Here is a 24,175-nt window from a genome sequence, read left to right on the forward strand (position 1 = left end):
TAACGGATGCTATGTAAAGCTTCTCAAACAAAATATATAAATATGATTTCTTTTTGGTTGAGCTTTGAAAGGCATCAAGTTACAAACATTAAATATGAAGATTACTGTGAGACCAAATTTTGTGAAATTTATACGGCTTTATTTTTATGAAATGCTTCAACTTATATATCATCCTGACGCCTGTGAAACATACGAATTACATATTGCCAGATTTATTTAATACCATTGGCTACAATGTAGTTTCCCGATTAAATTCACATTTTATATATATAGATATATAAAGAAATAATTATCTTCACTTCAAGAAATAAGACGTCTTTCCTGTAAATTTAGTACCAACCTTTATATATATTTCTCTTTGGAGTCGTCGCCGACCTATTCATCTGGCAGCGGTAGTGTCATGGCACGGAGATCCGTGCCCGAGGCCGTAATCACTCTACCGGGAATAGAACCCGTGTCCTCCCGAATGCGCGTCCAACATGTTACCATTTCGCTTCCTCACTCGGTTTTCAGGAGAGGGGTGTAACCCCTTTCCCCGGTTCCCACGTCATTGAGTAGGCCTACAAAGAAATGAAGTAGCATTTTTGCTTGAGTAGTCACGGTTCACTATGGTTGGGATCGGTGGGATCGGCGCTGTCAACCAGTTCACAGCTAGTATCAGGAACTTGAGGTACCTCGAAGTTGCTTTCCGTTGTTTCCAGTAAACTTTGCCGTTTGCTGAATAAAATAAAGGAAGTAGTGATAAAAATATTGAAATTAAATGCCAATAAAATACATTTCTCTAGCGATTCAGCAAATAAAAAATGGCATCATCAGTTTCAACTATGGTAATTTTACATTTCTGTGAAAAAATGGCAACGTTAAAATTTTCACATTATATAAAAATGGCTCAGTATCATTCAAGCCTAGTTTTCACATGTTAATCAGCATTCAAGTAATATCTTTACGTAAAATATAAAACTACTGACAGCCATTGAAATCTAAAAAAATAATATTATTATATATTCTCAATTGCTAAGTTTTCCTAATTTATAATAATTAACCAATTACAAATATAAAATACTTATTTTGCTCGGGACTCCAAAAACTGAGTTCCTTTCCTTTTCTTGCGACGTGCAAAAAGGTGCAGTCTTTTCTTATTCCCTTTTCTGTAGTCTGCATTCATAACGAAATTTCTTCAATTATGCGTATTCTCCTGACGAAGATTCTTGAATAGTAACGCAATCCACAGAAGCGCGGGAAGAAGGCTGTGCAGTCGAGGAGACAGCTAAGGGCTTCAATTCATATAGAAGAAACGCTTTTCCTCAAAAGTTTCAGTGACGACTATAAGTTTTATATACATCAAAATGTTCGTAATCGCAATGCGCATGTTTGTATGACATTAATTTCCTCTAAACATTTCACAGCAAAAACTTTTTTTTGTTTAATTAAACACTGAATAACTCGGTTGAAAAAAATTAAAATGCAAAATCACTTTCTAATGAACACAGGTAATAGTATAAGTTCTTCAAATATATCTTTAGAATATTTTTCAAACCTCAGGTTTCGTCATAAAATGTTTTCTCCCGAAGGCCTGAAAAATCGATGGTGGACTTGATCCAAAGGACCCTTAATACGTAGTTTTTAGTTTTACTCTTTTCGTGTCACTTCCCTAATGAATTACACTTCGCGGGCTTTATTTAACACCCCCCCCCCTCCCCAAGAAAAAAAGGTTTAATTTTTTTAATGAGAACCCGGCTAACCGAATGCCCGGTTAATCAGTTCGCAGATAATTGAGGTTCTACTTAATGTCCAACTGTGCACTTACATTCAAGAATTAATTGAATGACCAGGAGTTTTTCCGTAGAAAATATTTTGAAGCTTAATGCTAAAAATCTAAAAAATCATGAACATCAGACAATTAATCCTGTACTTGCGGTGCACACAGTGTACACACCTTCTGTTTTACACAAGATGAATTACAAGTCTCTTTACAGGCTTATGTGAGGTGTTTACTTTCCTATTGATTTTATGAATCTGCGTTAAGTGCTGAAAGGCTGAACAGGGGATGGCTCGCAATAATCATACAGTCTTCAGGTAACTCACGCGTCATATTAAATTGCCATGGTTACGCAGAAGGCATCAACAATATAAAAACCCGTTGCCATGAAGGGGAATAAAAGCGTCACCAATACAATGACGAAATTTCATCAAAAATAATTAAATTATGCTTCGAGGGTTGGTTCTATAGAAATCTCACCCAGACAGTGACCTTCACCTAGTTTCGAAGGTCAAGTGCGCCAAGTTTCAACTCAGTCGGATGAACGATGCGTGATCGCACAGAATACGAACGTAAAAAACAAACATTGATTTTTATATATTAGAATTTTAACGAATCCCAAATGTTTTGCCCATAGAAACTCTTCATACAAACAACATGAATAAACATTCTTAGCAGAGTTACATAAACAATGTCATTTAGTGTATAATACAATAATAATTACTCATTTATCTCCGAGAATTGAGTTTCAAATAACCTTTCCTATAAAGCAACTTTTTAGAGGGAGTTCTTAAAAACATTTTTTTTAGATATGGACCCATTTTCAATTTAATCCAATTAGAGAAATCAGATAAAACTGGCCGGCGTAAGTACCATTTCCAAATAATTAACTGCTACACAGTTAAGCTCTTAAGACTGGGACATTAAAAATAATGAAGCTACGCGATAAAAAAAAATTCAAAATGGCACTCTTACAGTTACATTTTCACATGGTATTACTAATTAAAATAAATCATATTATAACATTTGTCCCAATTTACAAGTGTTCATTTCTAAATTTATTATTTCCTGTCCTATTAAAAGAAATTTATTATTTTATATTACATACTAATATGACTTACGCAAATTTGACACAATAATTCCTACCTCCAAATTGAAACTATAGAAGTTGAAACATCAGCTAATTTGTAAATTACCTATTAAAAATATGTATAGTTTAAGGTTACTTTTATACATAAAAAATTGATTGTAGTTAATTTTTATTGAACATCATTTTTTTGATGTGTGAACATGTTAGATCTCGGTAGACGGTATTTGGCGGGAGTGATTTCGTGCTGCTATCCCAGCACTGAGAGCCGCACCAAGTTTCACGAGAGTGGCTTCTTCAACCTGATTTGCACGCTAAGTCAAATATTTGGGGAGCCTACGATTCACTCGTCCTTCTGGAAATACCCGAATACTCACGTTGGCAAGCCTTCTTTCAACAGACGAGAGAGCCAAACGTCCGATTGTGCATCTTCGGTTGTTTTTTTTTTTTTTGGTTCATTGTAAATAAATAAACAACTCATTATAACTAATGGTCAATTAGGTTGGGTAGGCTACATTATAAATACTTTAAAACATTGTGGACGGTTGATTTGGTTATGATAGCTACGTTAAATATACTGTGAAATCATGTGAACGGTTTCCCCCAAATAAATACACCGGTTGTGGTACGGAAAAAAACAAAAAGCGAGCATGAACTTCGGGTTTGGCTCTCTCGTCTGTTGAAAGAAGGCTTGCCAACGTTGAGTATTCGGGTATGTCCAGAAGGACGAGTGAATCGTACGCTTCCCCAAATGTTTTCAGTGTCGGCGGGGGAACCATGTCGGCAGGCAGACAGTGCAAGGAGTATAGTTCAAGGGGGAGCCTACAACTCAAGTAGTTTCGGTTCCCTACCACGTTCGTGCAACTTCGGATTTCTCTCAAAAATTGCACGTAATGCATGCCAAATTGCATCCCGCATGAATGTGCCCAGGGTTTCCCCTGTGTCTATGCAGGTTTTACCTGGGCCCAACCTATCTCTAGTTATAGTCTAGATTTAAGAGTGAGGGGAGTTAGTCATGGCGCCAATCGTTTCCATGGCTGGCCAATCCCCCTCCTAGCACATGATGCATGCGACCCTCTCCCTGAATGGCTAATCCCAGCATGACTAGGCCTGAGACGCACCTAGGTCCCTCCCTAACCCGGACCCCTCCAAAATACACTTAGTTTTAGCTTTGAATATATATACTGTATAGAAGTCGCGAGTGGATAGGACTTGCTCTACGTTTTTCAGGAGCGTATGATGAGCAGCTTGGGAACTTCACCGCTGCAGTGCGCTGCCGTAACGCCCTGTATCGTCTTAGTTGTTATTTACACGTTAGAGCGCAGCACTGTCGCCCGCTGTCATTCCCCCGCAACCCCCCATCCATCATTCACTGCAGCTCAAGGTCGTTCTCCGGGAGGTGGGAAGGGGTGTTTGAAGAGTTCGACACTTATCCGCTAAGGACCACCAACAAGTCGATGCCCTAGAGATGGTGGCGATTGCGGCGGTGAATAAACCAATTACCTCAAACCCGTGTTAGAAATTTTTAACCTGGGCTGGCGACTTCTATACAGTAGGCCTATATATATTCAAAGGTTTGGTAAATATGTAGAGTCGCGGTATATGCGAAAAAAAAAATGCTAAAAATCCGAAAATACCTTTATTCTATGCTCTTTCGCTTCCTCTTTTCAATAAACCCGGCGGAGATAAGAAATTCCAAATACTTTAGGCGATATCGAAGTTTTATTTTCCATCACAATACCGACCATTGTTGCTTGTTTACGTTTATGATTTATTTTTATTTTCGCGACGTAGGTAGAACGACTACATCATTTTCTACTAATGGCAAAGGAATTGTACCCGCCTCTAACGTAGGTGAGTTTTTTAACGTTTCAAATTTTAATGTTTTATTTGTTGCGCAAGTAATAAGTAAAAAAAAAATACATATTTACCAAAGGTTTTTAGTTAGGTAAGGAAAAAAAAATAAATAAAATCTCGGCCCACCTCGGCGGGTCGCTTGGCCAGCCAGCCCACGTGCTGCAGCTCGCCCGCCACGTGCGCCAGCACGCGGTTGGCCTCGCGCAGCGCCTGCAGCGCCAGCACGTGCAGCGCAGAGTGCAGCGTGTTGAACCAGGCGGTCGCCTCGGCCGGGTCGGCGGCGCGCAGCACGCAGCTGTGCACGCCGTCGGGCGAGTGCAGCTCCAGCGTCCGGCCCTCTGTCGCACACAAGCCCAACACTCGCATCTGTACACACACCTGAACGAATCCGCGGGGGTTCATTCCGTGAAACGCTACAACGCAAAGCAAATAACTATACCTTACTGCCATAGGTGTGCCCAGACATTTCCATCAGTTGGGGGGGGGGGGGGGGAAGTGGTCCCTGCTAAATTTTTAAATCAGAAGCTGAATTTAAAATGTTAAATAGCCTAAATACTACATTCACTCATTGCCGTGTTTATATTTTTGTGCAGTATCAACGAGATATGTTTACTAGTTAATATTTATATCCGTATAATTTTAACAATCTTGAAAAAGATGTTTTTTTTTCTTTCCATAGACAATGTTTAAAGGGTACTACTTACACATTTCCCCCCGTCCGTCCCCCGTCGAATTTTCCAATAGCTTGGTCCAGATCTACCTTGAAATGAACTTTTTAGTGAATGCAAACACAGCAATTCAGACAACAGAACATTAACAAACCTCTTAAAAAAAAAATTTTTTTTTTTGCTTTGTCATTTTAAGGGACCTCGTGTTTTAAATAAACTAAGGCGGCTGTATTTCCAGAACGATAAAATGTTTAAAATTTTTGTTTATTAGCACGCTGCAACACTGAAACACAGTTTGAGTGTCACAGTGCCAGGAATATACGAATATTAACGAACGCATTAGAGAAAATGCCGATCTGAGTGATTACATTAGGGGGGGGGGGGGCATGGCCCACCTGGCCCCCCCTGTAGGCACGCCTATGCTTACTGCTGCTTCCGACATTGGTTCACTGTTAATCTGGAGTAATGAGGGCCAATTAGTAGACCCTCGCTCATAGAAGTGTCGAATCACAGGCCACCCAGTCGAGACGACTCAACAAGTCAAACAGCCAGTGAACAGTCGGCATTCGCCCGGGTGTGCAGAGGATAGTGGAGTCTATCCTGGAGGTCGTTGAACCCGCGAAATTTTTCCGGTCTCTACGTCATATCACACCACTTACAAGTCACATGCACGCAAGAGAAGGATTTTGGTAGAACAGAGGGCTGTATTGAGGAAGGAGGGATCACGAGTGGAAGATTCAGAGGGAATGGAGACGGACAGAGAGAGAGGAAGGCAGGTATTCCTTGCGAGGACGGGGCGAGAGTGGAACGAGCTTGAGGGGAGGACACTGGATGTGGGAGGAGGGAAGGACTTGTGAAGGATGCTTCAGAGGGTGGTTGGGGGGTGGGAACTCCTTGCCACCGGGCGGATGCCCAATTGCAAGTGAAATATATATATATTATTAGTATCACTAGCATACATTTAAAATTAGGAGAAAAAAATTTAAATCCAAAAATAATCAACATAACCTGACTTTTGAAGAAATTCACTACGTAAATAAATAAACAAGCAAAAGAAAAAAAAACATAACCTCAACTTAACTACCTTCTTAAAAAAAAAAGTCAATACTCGCATATGTACCACACAATAACGTTAAAATTTCCTTGGAAAAATAAAAATAAAATAAAAAATTGGTTGTATGTAAAGTCGGTTTACGGACGATAGCTTAACGTGACAACGTCATAACAAAACATTGATGAAATGATCGCATACTTTTATGAATAAAATTGAATATTTTTTAATTTAATAATAAAAGAATAAATACTTGAAACTATACTAGTAATCAGATTTTAAAATGCAAGAATAATTAACCTTTATTGGCGAAATTCTTGTTGTAATAAGCAATGAAAACCACATTAACTTTTCACTTCACTTTATAAACAGTCCAGTGGAAGAGAGAGAGAGGTGCGGCGCAAGCGTACAATGAGCGTCACGGGACACAGCGTAACGGAACAATGGGCGTAACGGGACACACTTACGTGAGTGCAGCCGGCGTTCATCGATTTATTAGACGTTGTCACGTCAAAAAAATGAAGTTTTATCATTGAAAAAAAAAAGACCTTAAATCCAAAAATAATCAAAATAACCTGACTTTTGAAGAAATTCACTACGAAATAAATAAACATACAAAAGAAAAAAAACAACCTCAACTTAACTACCTACTTAAAAAAAATTGTCAATACTCGCATATGTACCACACAATAACGTTAAAATTTCCTCGGGAAAATAAAAATAAAATAAAAAACTTATAACTTTAAAATTAGAATAAATGAAGTTTTATAATTAAAAAAAAAAAACGAACCTAAATCCACAAATAATCAACATTCACTACTACAGCATGTCGGTGACGTGAACTCTCAAGAGTTTGCCCATCCAATAAGAGTCCAACGCGCACATGATACAGTCGAGTATATACAATTTCTTAGTGTATATGTGTATACATGTACACAGGCCGGTGCGATTTGCCAGTCTGGCGCAACACGTCACCAGCATGTCGGTGACGCGAACCCATCAGTTTTGCCTCTACCAATAATCGCTCAACGCGGCTAAAGAAGTTTTCACTTTAAAATAATAAAAAAAAAGCTACCGTAAGTAAGCTGTAAAACTGTAAAAAAAAAAAAAAAAAAAAACTGTGGAGTTCATTTTCAAAGTATTTCAGGGCCAAATTTATATAAATAATTACATGCATTACGTTATAGATTAAAGAATTTTTTTTTCATAGGTGCAAGCTCTCTATTATAAAAAAAACACAATTGCTGATTTCTCGCATATCGTCAAGTAAATTTATATTCAACAAAAAAAAGTTCTAAGGTTTTATTTTCAATAGCATAAAATCAATTTATGAAAGTAGTACTACAACATTTTTGTATTATTTTCTCATAGGAAAATTTAAATGGGGAATAGTCAATGTTTTTTTAGAAACACATATGTAGGTGTGTATGTATATATATATAAACATTCGGTCAATCAGTAGCATATTTGGCTTGCATTAGAATCATGGTTCAATCCCAACTTCCCGTGTGGTTTTACATTACAATTTCATGCAATTTCTTTTACAATTCCAAAGTATTAAAACTATTCACTGCCAACCAATTATAAAAAAAACCAACTACTGGCCAGCACGTTTCAACAACTAAAAATTAATACCGACCAGATAGCTTATAAATTCATAAAGTCTTTATTTGCACGTGATCGACTCTAGACAATTTTATGTTAATAAATAATCAGATTTAAGTAAGCTATTATTTTCGACACGCACAGTGAGAACACTTAAATTATTAATGCGACAATCTGACGTCTTCGTGAAACAAAAACGGAGCGCCGTTTGGGATGCAAAAAAAAAAAAAAAAAAACAACTAGGAAAAACGCAGTGTATAACGCAGACCAAGTCTGTTACGTCACTGCAGGTCGCCAACAGATGTCCTAGGACGATCTGACAATGTCAACACGGAGCATCATCACGTGTTGAGTCTGGGACCGCGCTTGACGGCTCCGACAACACACGCACGTACAAGATGTCGAAGATAATTCTTGCGGGTGCTTCAGAGCTGTGGTGGGGCGTCGCTAGACTTTGCAGGGCCGTAATATTTCGGACAGGGGCTTTTGCCAGGAAGCCAGGGAGGCATGGATTAGCCCCCCGATAAAAAAAAGGGGGGGGGGGGGGGCTCTCGAGGGGTACTTCTCAGAAAAAAAAATTATGAAACTTTTTTAAACAACGTTTATAAACTCAAATTTCGACTCTTCTTTCGCTCATTTATATTAATAAATTTCGAAATTCTTCCCTGATAAATTATACACGGGTTAGTTTTATGAATAAATACAGTTAAATTACGTCCTTGTACTAGGCAGTGAAATGTTTGAAATATTTCAAATAAACAATCATGAAAACTCGACTGATATCAAAACGAATTGACTGTAACTTTTGAATTTCCGAATACATACATAAGCGCTCTCGTCCACACATCCATTTAGCGTATGTAACCACACTGGAAAGATCGCATTTCTTTGAAATGTATGACAACCGAATTCTTTAAGAGAACAACAACGACCACTGGTAAATACGATTACAAAATTTAAATGTAGCGTGGAAGATATAAATGGTTAGCGATCAGAATAAAAATTTGGTTATGAATCTCCCTATGATTTAAGTTCACGAATTTTGTAATACTTTTATTTATATATATATATATATCGATGGCTTAGAATGAAAACCTTGTATCTCATACCGAACATACGAGGTTTTCTCTCTACAATGTGGAGTGCTACTGATATACGTGGTTTGTTTTTTTCCCAATAGAAAGCAGTAGGATGCACATTTTATTTCTTTCAGCCAAACATTTTGTGAGATACGAGGTTTTCCAGACAAAAACATAAAAAACGTATGTTCGTCCAAAAATTGAGATACGAGGTTTTCATTCTAAGCCATCGATATATATATATATAGCTTTTGTCCCTACATGAGTTATAAGCTGAACTAGTTATGTTTTCGACAAATCTTATTGGAAAAATTCTGAAGCAGTATTTGAAAAAATGCACAGCACCACTACGAGGCTGATAAACGTAGAGTTGAATAAGTGGACGCGAGCGTCGAACGCCCAGAAATCTCGAGTCAAGTGGACGCATACATGGAAGCACCGCTCCCTTGTGAGAATTCGGAAGCAAAGCAGAGAAGGCCGCGTCCACTATGATGCACTTTTGGCCACTAGGCTAGTATTTGTAACTAGCCCACACACACCCCCACACACACCCACACACACCCCCACGCCCACGCTAACGCTAACGCACACGCACACGCCCACGCGTGCACGCGCGCACACACACACACACATATATATCCCACAGAAGACAAGGAAAATGAAAATGAAAATGAAAATGCTCGGTGCGGGGCCCTGGGCGGTTGCCCGGCTTGACCGTCCCGGCTTCAGCATACAAACTTTTACAACAGAATATTGCGACGGGGAAAAAAAAACAGATTTTAATAACACTGGACTAGTTAATCATTTATAAATAATTGTTCCGTTTTTTTAATTTTTTTTTTAATTTAAGAAAATTCATTTGCCGTGAAAGTGTAAACGTTTGCTGAAGCACTTTGTCAAATTGAGGTTTTTGTCTTGACTTCAACAGCGTATAGGCATCACAAGGGGGATGGTTATTCGGCAAGATTAAAACGTGTTAAGGTGCCAAGACCGTGTATGCGATTGTTAATTTTTTTTTTTTAGAATATGGATACCCAGTATTTTAATGCACTTTAATTTAATTTCAGTCTTTTTAGAGATTTAGGTTTTGTGAAAGTATAATTTTAATTTTGTTTATATAAAAGGTAAGTCGAGGTGAAAGCAGGCCTGACCTGAAAAAACCGCGGCGAACGAAAATATGATTTCCGTGGGTATGGCGAAATTAGTAAATTAATGTTGAGAAACAACTATAAACAAACTACTAATTAAGTTAAAATATTTAAAATCCAGAGGTAGCAGTTATGCGTATCAGGTTTCCCTGGTGCTACATCCAACAAACCTTTTGATGCGCAACCATATTAGCTATCGGTATACAGCATTACGTGGGAGTGATTTTGTGAATGGAACGGAAGTCGTATGGAACGCAAATATGTAACCACGGCGTTGCCATTTTTGGATGATGGCGAGAACCAAAGTTCGCAAAGCCAAAGGAGAAACTTTAAAGTATTGTTACGAACGTGAGCAAGGCCGCGACACGTGCAGGTGCAGAGCTGGCTGGCGGCTGCCGCAACATGAGATGCACCGCGCGCGTCTGGAAGATTACAAGGATTATCGCTTTCCCCCCTCCTTCCCTCCACTCACCGCGCGGCGCCCTGCCTTTAATACGTAACTGAAACCTGACAGCTGCGGAGTCAACGCGAGCCGCCGACACGTGTTTCGAGAGATTTCTGCCGTCGGGTCGGCGCGTAATGACGCGACTGGCCCCGGCCGCGCTCTTGCGAGTTATGGAAATTGCGGCTGATAGATAAAGAGGACGGCGGCCTCGAGGGAGTGAGTCGGAGTTCAGTGAAAGTTCAGTCGGGAGCTTTCCTGCGGTGGAGTTTCCGGGGCGATAGTGCCGCGGGTGCGGCAGAGTGGCGAAGTCCTTGGACGAAGGATCCAGGGCAGAGAGTTCAGTTCCGGGCGAAAGTGTCGCGGGCGCGGCGGAGTCCCGAGCTAAGTTCCGAGCGAGGCGGCGAGGCGGCGAGGCGGCGAGGCGGCGAGGCGGCGAGCGGGTCCTCGGCGAAAGCAAGTGCGTCGGCGGCGGCGGAGTGCGGCGACGGAGTACGGCGGCGGAGGCCCACGAGGGCTGCTGCGGCGAGAGTTGCGCCAGAGGTGCGGCCCAGCGAGGTGTGTGGATTGTAAGAAACGTGAGACTGGGGAAGCAACATTATTTTAAGTGCAATTATTTGTTATTTTAGATGATTATTTGTAAGTGACATAAGTAGTGGCCATCAATAAAACTGTTTAGTGATAAAATCTTTAATTGGGCTATCCTTTACGAACCCCGCGGTAAATCGTAACAGTATTAAATGTTTAATGAATTTTAACTAGATAAAATTCATTGTCGAAAATCAGGTCCAAAGCCGGATATAGTATTTTTTTCGAGTTGTAGGTTTTGTTTTGCTTTTATCGGAGCATTTTCATTATAGATTTAAATTTAGGCCTGCTGAACAAAAATGATTCCATAATTGACATAGCTGCTCCCGCTACGAATTCTTGCGTCGAGTGAGGAAACTAAGCGTGATTCGCGTCCGAATTGTTTGTAAATCTAAAAAAAAATTCACCTAAAAATTTTGACTGAAATATTTGATACTACCAACCATTACCACAAAGGGTGGATAAATACGGGTTGAAATAAAAAAAATCGTACCTCCTTTATTATGAATACCATCAAATCCGTTCACATCGTTTGTGAATATTATAATTTTTTATCCAAAACTTTTGCTGAAAATTTTTGATAATACAAACCATAACTGCAAAAGGTTGAAAAAACCTGGGGTTGACATTTAAAAAAAATTTATATAACTTCCCTACTGTTATCTTTTTCGAATCCATACTTATTTTTGTTTTGTAAGAAACCATTACTCCAAGTGGTGGAAATAAGAGTTGAAAGAGAAACATGTCTTCAGTATCAAATTAGTTATAATTTTAAATGTAAAAATCCTAAAATTTGTTTAAAACCTTTGGCTGAAAATTTTTAATGAAACTATTACAGTAAAAACAGGAGTTAAAATAAAAAATATATATAACTTCTTTTGTAACAAATTCGTTGGAATTTATTTCAAACCATCTCAATATTATCTTAAACCACGGTGCAAAGATAACTTTTATTCAACCACGCAATAGTAACAGAAGGAAAAACAAATTGCATAACTACCTTAGTAGGCATAATATTAAAATCGATAAGACATTCAAAGGTGGGTGCATTGAGATAAAAATCAATATATTTTCGCTACATGGAATTTGAGAAAATGTTTAAAATATAATTTTGAAACACTGGAAAACATATAGGATATAAGAATTTTTTTTAATATTCCAGTAGTTTATCGACGTTTCCACAGTTCCAGAAGAAATGAGTACTTCTAAATCTACTTACGCCTGTAGGCTGTGCTGAAAGGAATTTTTATTTTTATTTTGAATTGTTATAAAATAGTAGGGTATTTATTATTGCGTAGCTAAAATCTTTAGCCACAGTATCTAATAATTTGTTTCAGGACGAGGATTTAAATACTTTTGAAAAATGCATATACTTGACTTATTGTTTTAAATTCAGTAGTCATTTACTGGCCTACAACTGTTCTCAGCTTGAATACTGTGTATAAAGCAAGCCTACAAACTGACCAGTATTAAGCTGTATAAACAAATGTATTGGTATTTTTCAACGCCAGTCCGTAATTGGGAGTGCTCAAGCAAAACATTGGCATAGTGAAAATGGACTGCAAGCGATTGACTTTACGTGTCTGTAAAATAAGTTTTTTTTTCTACCACAACAAAGCTGGAGTTCAAAAATAGTTTCGTACTCTCCATCACATTTTTATCCGGTTCAAAAATTAAAGCTCCAAATAAACAACCAAGCGCTGAAAGATAATCAACCAGAAGGCAGAAAGAGTAAATTGAGTAAGTCCTTAAATCACAGAACATGGCGTTAACTGATGCAAAGCAGATGGTAATAAATATCATTTCACTGGAAGGCGAATGCACGGATGAACATCTACCAGGTCACAGCTTTCCGCCGATACTTGGAATATAATTCCAGATCATAAATTCAAAACACTTTGCACAACTTCGCGGGAATACGAACTTTTTAAGAAAGACGGTTATTTTATATTACAGGCGGCATGTCTTCTCCAATTTAAATCGGGATAGCGCAAAAAAGTTGACAGTCTCTTAACTTTTTAATTCTTGCGTTTCTGCTTTACCGTTCCTTTCTCCGTATGCTTTTTAAATCACTGCCCGAAAGCCCCTGCAGTTATGAGGAGCAGAGAGAAAAAAAAAAAAAAAACTTTAGGTGCTGTTGGCTTTCTTTTCACTACGAAAACTCTTCACAGTAAGGTAAATCCCAACCACAACATCGCAACAGACGCGGCGCGAAGGACGCGACGCGACAGAAAAACGCCGAGTCATTCGTTATTGTGAACATGCAGTTTTTACGCGAGCGAAAAAAAAAAAAATTACATATTAAAAAAATGTTTCTGGCCTTTACATATGCACAACATACGAGAGACATAAATGTTAACAAGTTTTTTTCTATAATCGACATACTCGAGAGAAATATGTTTAACGCAAATCTAACATGCTAAATTAATTTTTTTAAATACAATAATATGTACTGTATTACCAATGCACCAATTTAAATACCACTGCAATACAAAATTCTGACGCTCTTTTCAGTAATATTGCGCCTGCAAAGCGATAATAGGAAGGGAAAAAAAACTTTCTAATCGGCGGAAGGTCTGTCGCGTCCGCGAATTTTTTTGTAATGTCATATTATATATGTGAAAACTATTTTATTCACGTTTAACCTATAGCTTCCAACGAAGGATTTAGCTCAAATAAACAAAGTAATTCGTAATTTAAAGTAATTGAATCTTGGTAAAAAACTATGCCATATTTATACTTCAGAGTTGTATGTTTCCTTCTAAAAAAAAATTGTCAGTAAACAAGTGTTCTTACTGGGGACTTAATTATTTGAATGATCTGTTAATACACCAATAATATTCTTTTAAGGTTGACAGGTTTTGGTAGTGCGATGAGACATCTTTCAAGATACCGTCGATAGAACGAGGAGATACTGAAGTGCGACTCTTACAGTGGAACTGAAGCCATGTTTCGCACGTCATGTAACGCTATCTGTTGGATGGGCACATAACTACTAGCAAAAAAAAAAGCTCGGGATAGAGATTCAAAACCAAAGTTTTAGGATAATAATGCTAATTTTATTTACCTGGCAAATAATTGTTTAGTAAAAGTAATTTAAACTGTACGAAAAATACTTAGTACTGTTTTGTAATAAAAAAAGGGCATATTCTATATAAATTAATAGGAGATGAAAAATATTCTGTTAGCCCACACCACAAAATATGTGGATACCAAAATAAAGTTAAATAAACTGGTTTCTTTGCCTCATAATAGCTTATACATTACTTATCACTATCAATTTAGCTATGTTAGCAATATATTGTGAAATACTATCTAGCGGGTGAAACCAAAATACTTACTTCCAGTCTCGACAATTAAGAGTTTCTCCCCCAAGATACAGTCCACTACTTCAAAACACCTCGGATCAAACAATTCCAGGCTATCAGCGTCAGTCCAACGGCAGTGTGAAAAAATCCGACAGCGTTAGAGGGCCGTATAAGAAGACCCCTTGGAGTATGGGTTTTTGCTAGTGAGGCGGGATGAAACATGCGACGTTCGCTTGTAACTTCTAACGCGGCATCACTCTAATAGCATGGTGTGCATAGGATAAGTATTAGATCTGAGTGGCAACTATACAACATATTGTGGAGAAAAGAAGATAACGGTTAAAAAGCAAGTCCCTTGGGTGCTTTCAAGAATCTGTATTGGATGTTTCATGCCGAAAAAAAAAAATTCTGAAATACGCGTCAGCTATCTTGACTCTTTAAAAACACAGTTTAAAAACGAAATCCAGAAAGAAAGAAAAAAGGACTTCTCATTTGCCCCTGGGTATATCCTGACATGCTTTTCGTAAACTAGACCCATTGCGATATCCTAAGCAGTTTTCAAATCGCGTTAATTCTTCTGTAGTTCTGCACACCGCATGTGTGCGCTCTGGCGTAGAAGGCGGTGATCGAGTGAGTCTTTTTTTTTTGTGTCCAAAGCACCCGTTGCAAATGCGATGGCACCGAAAACAGAACACGCACGCAATCGGCAAGCGCTCCGACGAGCTCGTGTAACATCGGACTGTCATTTGCAGGGACGCCAACGCATCGCACAGATTATACCGCGTTTATCCCGCAAAAAAAAAAAAAAAAACTCCCACACACATACACCGCGCACCGGTGAGCTACATCTGTGCGCGCGCATCCAAACGATATTACCGATGGAATGAAATTAAACTCCGTAATCTGCTCGCGCGAATATACAGAACGACCAATTAGGCTCGGGACAAAATGCAATGGATAATGCTTAACCGGGTAATTTCAACGAACTTGGGAAAACAATTCAAATAAGCAGATATGATTTTCGCAAATATGAACTGTAAAAAAAGGTTAGGCGTAACAGCGAATAAGTTTAAATAACCCGATTCCATGGAAATTACCCCCCCCACCCCGCAAGTTAGTGCGATTTTCGCCTACCATTTAAAGCTACTTACTAACTGAAATCACCGAAATGAGAGACTGATTTCAGTAAGATTGTATGCTGTTTCGCATGAGAGCGAAACAGTTTCGCCTTGCTAGAAACAAGCTCGTGAAAATGCTATTTAGACTGTATTTATGAAGGCTAGGTATAAATAAAAAGAAGCGTACATAAATTCATTTTGAAAAATGGGCTGTGTGCATTTAATTTATTTTCTTGTGGTTGTGAGAAAATAAAAACACTTTTTTTTAAGATCTCTGTGGGAGGAGACATATATCCCCCCCTTCTCAGCGTATGCCCCGTAAATAAGCAAGAATTGGCATGGCAAAAGGTAAAATTGCGATAGCTTATATTGAGCTGATCCATTTCTATTTAGCATTCTATCTACATAGAAAAATTAGATCCCTTGGAAAGCATATTTAATTTTCTTTTAATTCCACCCCTAATTCATGCATACTTAATAAAAGGATGTACACAAGCAAAATAAAAGTAAACAAAAATTCACACTTTAAAACTTTTCATATTTTCGCTAGAGCGTACGTACAGTGGCACCTGTAAATGAATTTTTGAAGTGAAACTTTGTTGGGAGCGATGGGAGTAAAATCCGAATCAAGGGTATTCTCCAAAGTGATGCCAGCGGTTCGCCATTGCATGTGCACGGTATATACCACACACCAAGCGTGTTGGTTAGACGTGTACCTCGCCGAGATGGGAGTTCCACATGAAAGGGACCCAGTGAATCTCCCTGCACGCGGGTGACGAATACGGCGATAAACAAAAGCATTTCCGGACTTGACCATCATCTACGTGACTTGCATAGACGCCCAAAATTTATACGAGTATTTCAGACACACCTTATACTAAAACTTGGCGAACCTTGTAACCACTCCAGATTTTTTTTTTTTTCCCCCAATTTTTGGGTGTTTGTTTGCTTAAGAATTAACCTTTTTTTTTTTCAGGCGTTTCGTTGTTTAAATTATGTGTTTACTGTTATTATTGCAAATGTCTCGCCGTGTTCGTCTCGTCTGTGCTGTAGTTTTCTGACCACACTTCTTGTGCCATTTGACGTCAGCTTATATTGGTTTGTTATCACTATTTTCATGCATTCGTATCTGCTATCCATCCTTGAAGGTTTTTTTTTCTTTCTTTTCTATGGCAAACCAGTGGCGCGTGTCCGAAATGTTATTTTGAATCGTAGGAGGTTCAGTCGCGGATAAAACGCTACGGCGTCCGCGCGCAACTTTATAATGCAATGATTTTTTTTAAATTGTATCAAACATTGTAATTTGCAAAGAAAATTTTGGAATTTGAATTTTGGAAATACATTTCCTCTTATTTCTTCAAGAGAACAATATTAAATTTTTACTTCCAAGGAGTCGTAACTGAAAGATTCCATCTTGTTTTCAACAGTTTTCGTAAACAATTTTTTTACATAGATAAAAATGAAACATTTTGTTATCAACACCGACTGTTAAATAATAATGTTTAGCATTATATTACTTTTTCTTTTCTTTCAGAATGACTTCATGTGCCAGCTCTTCAATGAAGGTTGGCAACCATCATGAATATCCGGGCTAGAAACCAGCCATAATTTCCCTGAAGATATCAGCGATGATCTTTAATGCAGTGGTTTCCTGTTCCCTTTCTGCATTCTATGCCATTGACCTAGTAGTTAATGCACCTTCTGGGAAGATTTATAATTTCTCAACCCTCCCCCCCAAAAACGCTACGGCGTCCGCGCGCGGAGCCCCCCCGAGTGTGGCGACAAGAGAGCCGTGACGCGCATCCTGGCATTGTGCGGCCGTGATTGGTCCGGCGCGGCGCGGGACCAGCCGGCGGCACGGAGCGACGAGGCGAGACTAGCGCTCCTCCATCACTAGCGGCCGCGGCCCGAGTCAGCGCAAGGATCACATACCCATGGATAGGGCCATGAAAATTTCGCTAAAAGATCCCCGAGAGTAGCTGGAAGTTAAAACACTGTAGCATCGTCTGTGTTCCGTGATTGGGTGAAGTTACTTTGAGGTGTGTGTCGATTGTCACAACAAACAATCACACTAATTCAGCGTGGAAGCAAACTCGTCCTTGGTGGCTCGTGCAAACAAGGCAACGAGTTCTCTCGCAGACGGCCGCCAATCACAAGGAAGAAACCGCTGGTGTGTGTGGGTATACCTTGTTGCAGTTTTGTAGGCGTTCAGATTTTTTCGCGAAAATTTCCTGCCCCTACCCATGGGGGAGAAACTCTTATTAATTACCGAGACTGAGACCGATTTTTTTGAAGTAGTTATGGGCCCGTCCGCTAGATAGTAGTTTTCATAATATACTGCTGACATAACTACATTAATTTATTAGGAGAAGTGATGTATAAGCTATTATCAGGCAACTAAACCAGTGAAAATTTACTCTATTTAGGTAGCCACTAATTTTGTGGTGTGTAGGTAATACAATGAGTTTTTGCACCGCCTACTCCTTTATTTATTACAAAAAAGCATTAAGTATTTTCGTATCGTTTAATTAGTTTTGCGCCGCCAAGGAGATAATATAACAAAAAAAAACGTATTAACTAAAAAAAAAAAAAAACTTTGTATGAGAACCTCTAAACCGATTTTTTATTTGCTGGTAGTTATGGGCCCACCCAACAGATAGCGACGCATGTCGCGTAAAACATGGCTTCAGTTACCACTGTAAGAGTCGCACATCTGTATCTCCCTCCTTGTTATGTGATCCCGCCTACGGCCACATCCGAAACACGCGCTATCCACAAGACACCATGTGCCAAAAAAAAAAAACTTCTTCAACAAAGCAGTTTAAATATTTTTAAATAGTGCCTCACTTAACTATTTTATACCCAAAATACCTGCATTTTTGATGTATCATAGGCCTTAGCGTAGTTTGCCAATAGAAATGACGTCAAAAAGTGGTCAAATATATGGTTAAAGTGAATTTTGCCCCAAAAAAGGACAGTGTCTTATGACTCCGAGGAACACATTTAGGTTTATATATGTGTCTGTACCTCAGAGGCATAAGAATCATGTCTACTTTTGGAAAAAAATTATTTTTCTAACTATTAAATTGACCGCCGTTTGACGTTCTATTTATCGGCAAACACTAATATATACGGCATGTCGAAAATTCACATATATTGGGTGCAAAATAGTTGAGTAAAAAAGGTAAGGCATTATTTAAGAATCTTGAAACTGCTCTCATGAAAAAATATAGTGTGACAGTGTCTAACACCTCCAAGGTAAAAATGTGTACACACACTTTATTTTATGTAGAACTATGCAAACACACTACGTATATTCTTACACATACTAACACGTGCATTTAAAAACGCAGGCTTTTTTTGGAAATAAATACAGATCTGTGCAGCTGCTTACAGCGTGTCTCATCATTAGTATGCAGTTTACCATCTCTTTCCAATGCACGATTCATGCCATTAGCGCTGTCTTTTGTTTCGGGGTCCTCTGTTGCGAAATATACACCATAGAGCAAACTTTTCAGACAACTTTATAATGCAATGATTTTTTTTTTAAATTGTATCAAACATTGTAATTTGCAAAGAAAATTTTGGAATTAGAATTTTGGAAATACATTTCCTCTTATTTCTTCAAGAGAACAATATTCAATTTTTACTTCCAAGGAGTCGTAACTGAAAGATTCCATCTTGTTTTCAACAGTTTTCGTTAACAATTTTATTACATAGATAAAAATTAAACATTTTGCTATCAACACCGACTGTTAAATAATAATGTTTAGCATTATATTACTTTTTCTTTTCTTTCAGAATGACTTCATGTGCCAGCTCTTCAATGAAGGTTGGCAACCATCATGAATATCCGGGCTAGAAACCAGCCATAACTTCCCTGAAGATATCAGCGATGATCTTTAATGCAGTGGTTTCCTGTTCCCTTTCTGCATTCTATGCCATTGACCTAGTAGTTAATGCACCTTCTGGGAAGATTTATAATTTCTCAACCCCCCCCCCCCTTCCCCCCCAAAAAAGGTGCCTTGAATTTCTACCCGCTCAGCCAAGCTTGAAGAAAAGGCAATGCAAAATAAAACTAGATTCAGTTTTCTTCTTGATTAACGAAGCACTGTATGCCAATTGATGGTTTTTATGACCGAAGACAAAATGTGATCAATTCTACGCAAGTAACCGAAAATGTCCGCACTCACAGCTCCAACGCAGTCAATATAAGAAATTATGCAAAACACACATGTAAAAAAAGTCTCATCCAAAAAAATTATATCCTTCCTTTTATTTTATGCGTACGGCAGGAGGTAATTCTGCAATTTATTCACAATATTACAAACACACAGTCATCCTACGCAGAAGCGCACACATACGTGAAAGATGTTTTGCCGAAAACTTAATTATTACCAAAAATACGTACATACAGTAAAAATAAGTTCTGCATCCAACACCATGCTAGTAATGTTTCATTTCCGAATTGAGAGTAGTCTACGCGTCCATAATTTGTATTCGGATCATTTCCCAATATTAATATGTCCGAACGGTCATTTGCATGATTTGTGTTAAAACGTATGTTGCGACCAAAATGGTGGGAATTCAACGAACAGTATTTTTTTCCAATGTAACCTCATTATTATGTACCGAGCCGCTGATTTGTGTGCTATGCGAAGAGATACTAGTATCATCATTTATTATTTAATCAACTACATGCAGGAGGGCTCTGGAAGCGGGCAACCACCAATGACACCACCCCAGCACTTTCGTTTTTATTTTTGCTTTGTCTGGAGTCTTGTAGTTTGAGGGGGGGGGGGTGAAGAGAGGTTAGAATTAAATTATTACCAACATGTAATTTAAATTTTTTGGTAAATACCTTTCGCTTTCAAATTAATTTGAATGACTAGGTATTAGAAAAACTTTCGATTATTTTATTGCGTCATATATTTTTTTCTCCGCTATGCAATGTTACGGTCACCCACCGCTCAAATTTCATAGCACTGCGCGCCAGTTCTGAGAGCCTTGCACTTAGAGGAGATACCGCGCTAGAAGCACCAGCGAGCGTCGCACTTATGATCCCGCATCACTAACAGATACATCCCTGACTAGGCGGGCACCTAAAGCTCCTAGCGCAAGCCTTCGTGCAGCTTTGGTTGGTTTTTGCTAATCAACTGACAACCGAAGCGACTTCAATTCTGTGAAGTAGTACCTCGGTGGTACTAATAACCCAAAAGAAAGAAATGGGGTGTAGCTGTGTCATGGACACGGCCGTGTGTTGTTCGTGAATACGTGGACGTAACAGGTAATATTTTCTAAACAAAATATAAAATACGCTATTTTATGTATGTTATAATCATGTCTGAACTAAGTACACCAATTTTTATATATGCAATCGATAGCTTACAATTGAAACTCAAACGAACGTCGTAGCTTCTCCGAGTCAAACGTTATACTGAATGAAAATTTTGAAACGCAGCAAAAATGACCTCAAAATGGAGGCGCTTCCCCCTCCACCACGCGCGATGCGTCGCAGTCCTCACATAGCGTAACGAATTCTTTGATCCTTTAAGCTATCCGGTTGTGTAATTAAATTTTTGATGTAGATGATAGTTACGTAGCTGCAAACACCAGACTGTATCCCCCCGATTGTCATAATTCGTTTTTTTGAATTGCCTCCCACCATGAAAGCAAAAAACGTAACCCGGTATTACAGATGAGACGCTTCCACGCTCGTAACGTGTGGTTACTGCGCTCTGGCGAGACCACCCGTCCCCCGCCAAGGGTCTTGTGTGACTTGTTCAGAGGCAAGGAATCTGATGGGAGTGCCCGCACATCGCTCCCGCCACTCCCTTGAGGTTTCCCCGCCGCGCCGGGGACGCACCACAACGCCGAAATACCACAACGCCGAAATACACTAACGCCGAAATACACTAAGGCCGAAATACACTAAGGTCGAAATACACTAACGCCAAAATACACTAACGCCGAAATACACTAACGCCGAAATACACTAAGGCCGAAATACACTAAGGTCGAAATACACTAACGCCAAAATACACTAACGCCGAAATACACTAACGCCGAAATACACTAACGCCAAAAAATGTCATTGCAGGACTGCCACAAAGGTTAGGTTAGGTTAGGTTAGGTTAGGTTAGACTAGGTTAGGCTAGGCTACGATAGGCTAGGTTAAGTTAGGTTAGGTTATATTACGCTAGGTTAGGTTAGGTAAGGTTAGGTTTAATTGTGGTATTTTGGCGTTAAGGTATATTTAAGAAACATACACAAATCCATTCAGTTGCTATTTCGGCGTTGTGGTACACAGCAGTTTTCTAGCTGTCGGCGTTGTGGTCAATTTTGACATTCGGCGTTATGGTATTTCGGCGTTGTGGAAACGACCCGTCTCCGCCTACCCGGGAACACAGACGGTGCGCAGAGCCTCAGGAAAAACAACGCGATCAGACATCCGAGTGGGGTCTGCTTACGAAAAGCATTTTAAGAGTTCGCTGAGGGCCGAAAAGTACTTTTGATTTCGGATTAAGTTTTTAAACTTTATTTTTATTAGAGTTAAAATGGCTAGAACGCATGTTTTCAGAGTAATTTTTTAGGCGTAAAACATCTTGAAAGCACTTGAATTACACCTTTATCTCCATTTATGCGCAACATAATGTTACGGTCACCGCTCAAATTTCACAGTTGTCCTGTGACGACGAGAAGACTGCGCGCCAATTCAGAGGAGACACCGCGCTAGAAGCACCAGCGAGCGTCGCGCTTTTCATCCCGCCTCACTGACACAGATACACCCCTGACGAGGCGGGCGCCTTATGGCCCCCCGCCTTCCCTGGCGCACATGCCCGTGTGTAGAGCCTCAGAAGAAGAGGGAAAAAACACGTGATTTCAAAACTGCTCATGATATCCGACAAGGTCTGTTTGCGAAAAGTATTCAAGAATGCTATGAGGGCGGATGGCTAGTTCTGTTTCCGTATTTCGTTTACAAACTGTACGAAATTGTTGTAATAAGCAATGAAAACCACATTAACTTTTCGTTTAAATATAATTATGCACAAGTTTTCATATAAATAAACTGTAATCAAATATCTAACATAACCTATTATTACTGCACTCGCCGACAGATGCTACTTTTTTTTAATAATAAAAGAATAAATACTTGAAATTATACTAGTAATCAGATTCTTTTTCTTACGTACATTTGACGTAGAAATTATTTCATATTACACATTTATAAACAAAGTTTTAAGTTTTCACTTCTGTCGGTGCGGCGCAAGCGTACAATGAGCGTAACGGGACACAGCGTAACGGAACAATGTGCGCAACGGGACACAGCGTAACGGAACAATGTGCGCAACGGGACACAGCGTAACGGAACAATGTGCGCAACGGGACACAGCGTAACGGAACAATGTGCGCAACGGGACACAGCGTAACGAAAAAATGTGCGCAACGGGATACAGCGTAACGGAACAATGTGCGCAACGGGACACAGCGTAACGAAACAATGTGCGCAACGGGACACAGCGTAACGGAAAAATGTGCGCAACGGGACACAGCGTAACGAAACACTGTGCGCAACGGGACACAGCGTAACGAAACAATGTGCGCAACGGGACACATCGTAACGGAACAATGTGCGCAACGGGACACAGCGTAACGGAACAATGTGCGCAACGGGACACAGCGTAACGGAACAATGTGCGCAACGGGACACAGCGTAACGGAACAATGTGCGCAACGGGACACAGCGTAACGGAACAATGTGCGCAACGGGACACAGCGTAACGGAACAATGTGCGCAACGGGACACAGCGTAACGGAACAATGTGCGCAACGGGACACAGCGTAACGAAACAATGTGCGCAACGGGACACTTTTTCGTGCGTGCAGCCGGCGTTCATCGATTTATTAGACGTTGTCACGTCAAAAAATGTTTGTAGAGGCCAATGCAGGCGAAGTCTTTAAGAATGCTAGATATAAATAAAAATTGAATTTTTTAAAACAAAAAAGTAAAAGATATAGGCAACATCGGCGTAGTAAAAGGGAACTCAAGATAATGGTAGGCTCCAAACCAACTGAAAACAAACGTGTTCACAAGAACTGACGTTGCAAATTAAATATCTGTCTTCATGAACACGGTAAGGATCTGAACACATACTGACCACACATTTGTTGGCTCTCATGCGTGGTAAAATGTTTACCACGGCGAGTGAAAATTCGGGGAAGGTGAATAATTATACACTAACAGCGTGTGCCGGTTAATTACACAGACCTGATGCGCGTGTAGGTAGGCGTTAAATTACAACCCACACAGATCGTTCCTGTTATCTATCGTGTACTTTTTAATGACATTTCTCGCAAACCAAAAGTAATTAAACTTCTTAAGGCGTGGTGTAATTACACACTACAGGTAACATGTTTCTTTTTTAATCAATACCGATTTGATCATATCAGTTGGCCTTCAACTT

At 39.3% G+C, this 24,175-nt stretch overlaps 1 protein-coding gene across 4 annotated transcripts in view; it reads right to left on the reverse strand.

Annotated features, from left to right (window-relative positions):
* The window catches only part of LOC134536812 (beta-1-syntrophin), a 207,526-nt gene that overhangs the window by 25,279 nt on the left and 158,072 nt on the right, over positions 1–24,175 (reverse strand). For all 4 annotated transcript variants that reach the window (XM_063376784.1, XM_063376783.1, XM_063376786.1 and 1 more), the window contains exon 3: positions 4,830–5,041. In XM_063376784.1, coding sequence (XP_063232854.1) covers positions 4,830–5,041 — 212 coding nt within the window. The remainder of the gene's footprint in view (positions 1–4,829; positions 5,042–24,175) is intronic.

The sequence above is a fragment of the Bacillus rossius genome, chromosome 11, assembly GCF_032445375.1.
Source record: "Bacillus rossius redtenbacheri isolate Brsri chromosome 11, Brsri_v3, whole genome shotgun sequence".
NCBI classification, from domain to species: Eukaryota; Metazoa; Arthropoda; class Insecta; order Phasmatodea; family Bacillidae; genus Bacillus; species Bacillus rossius.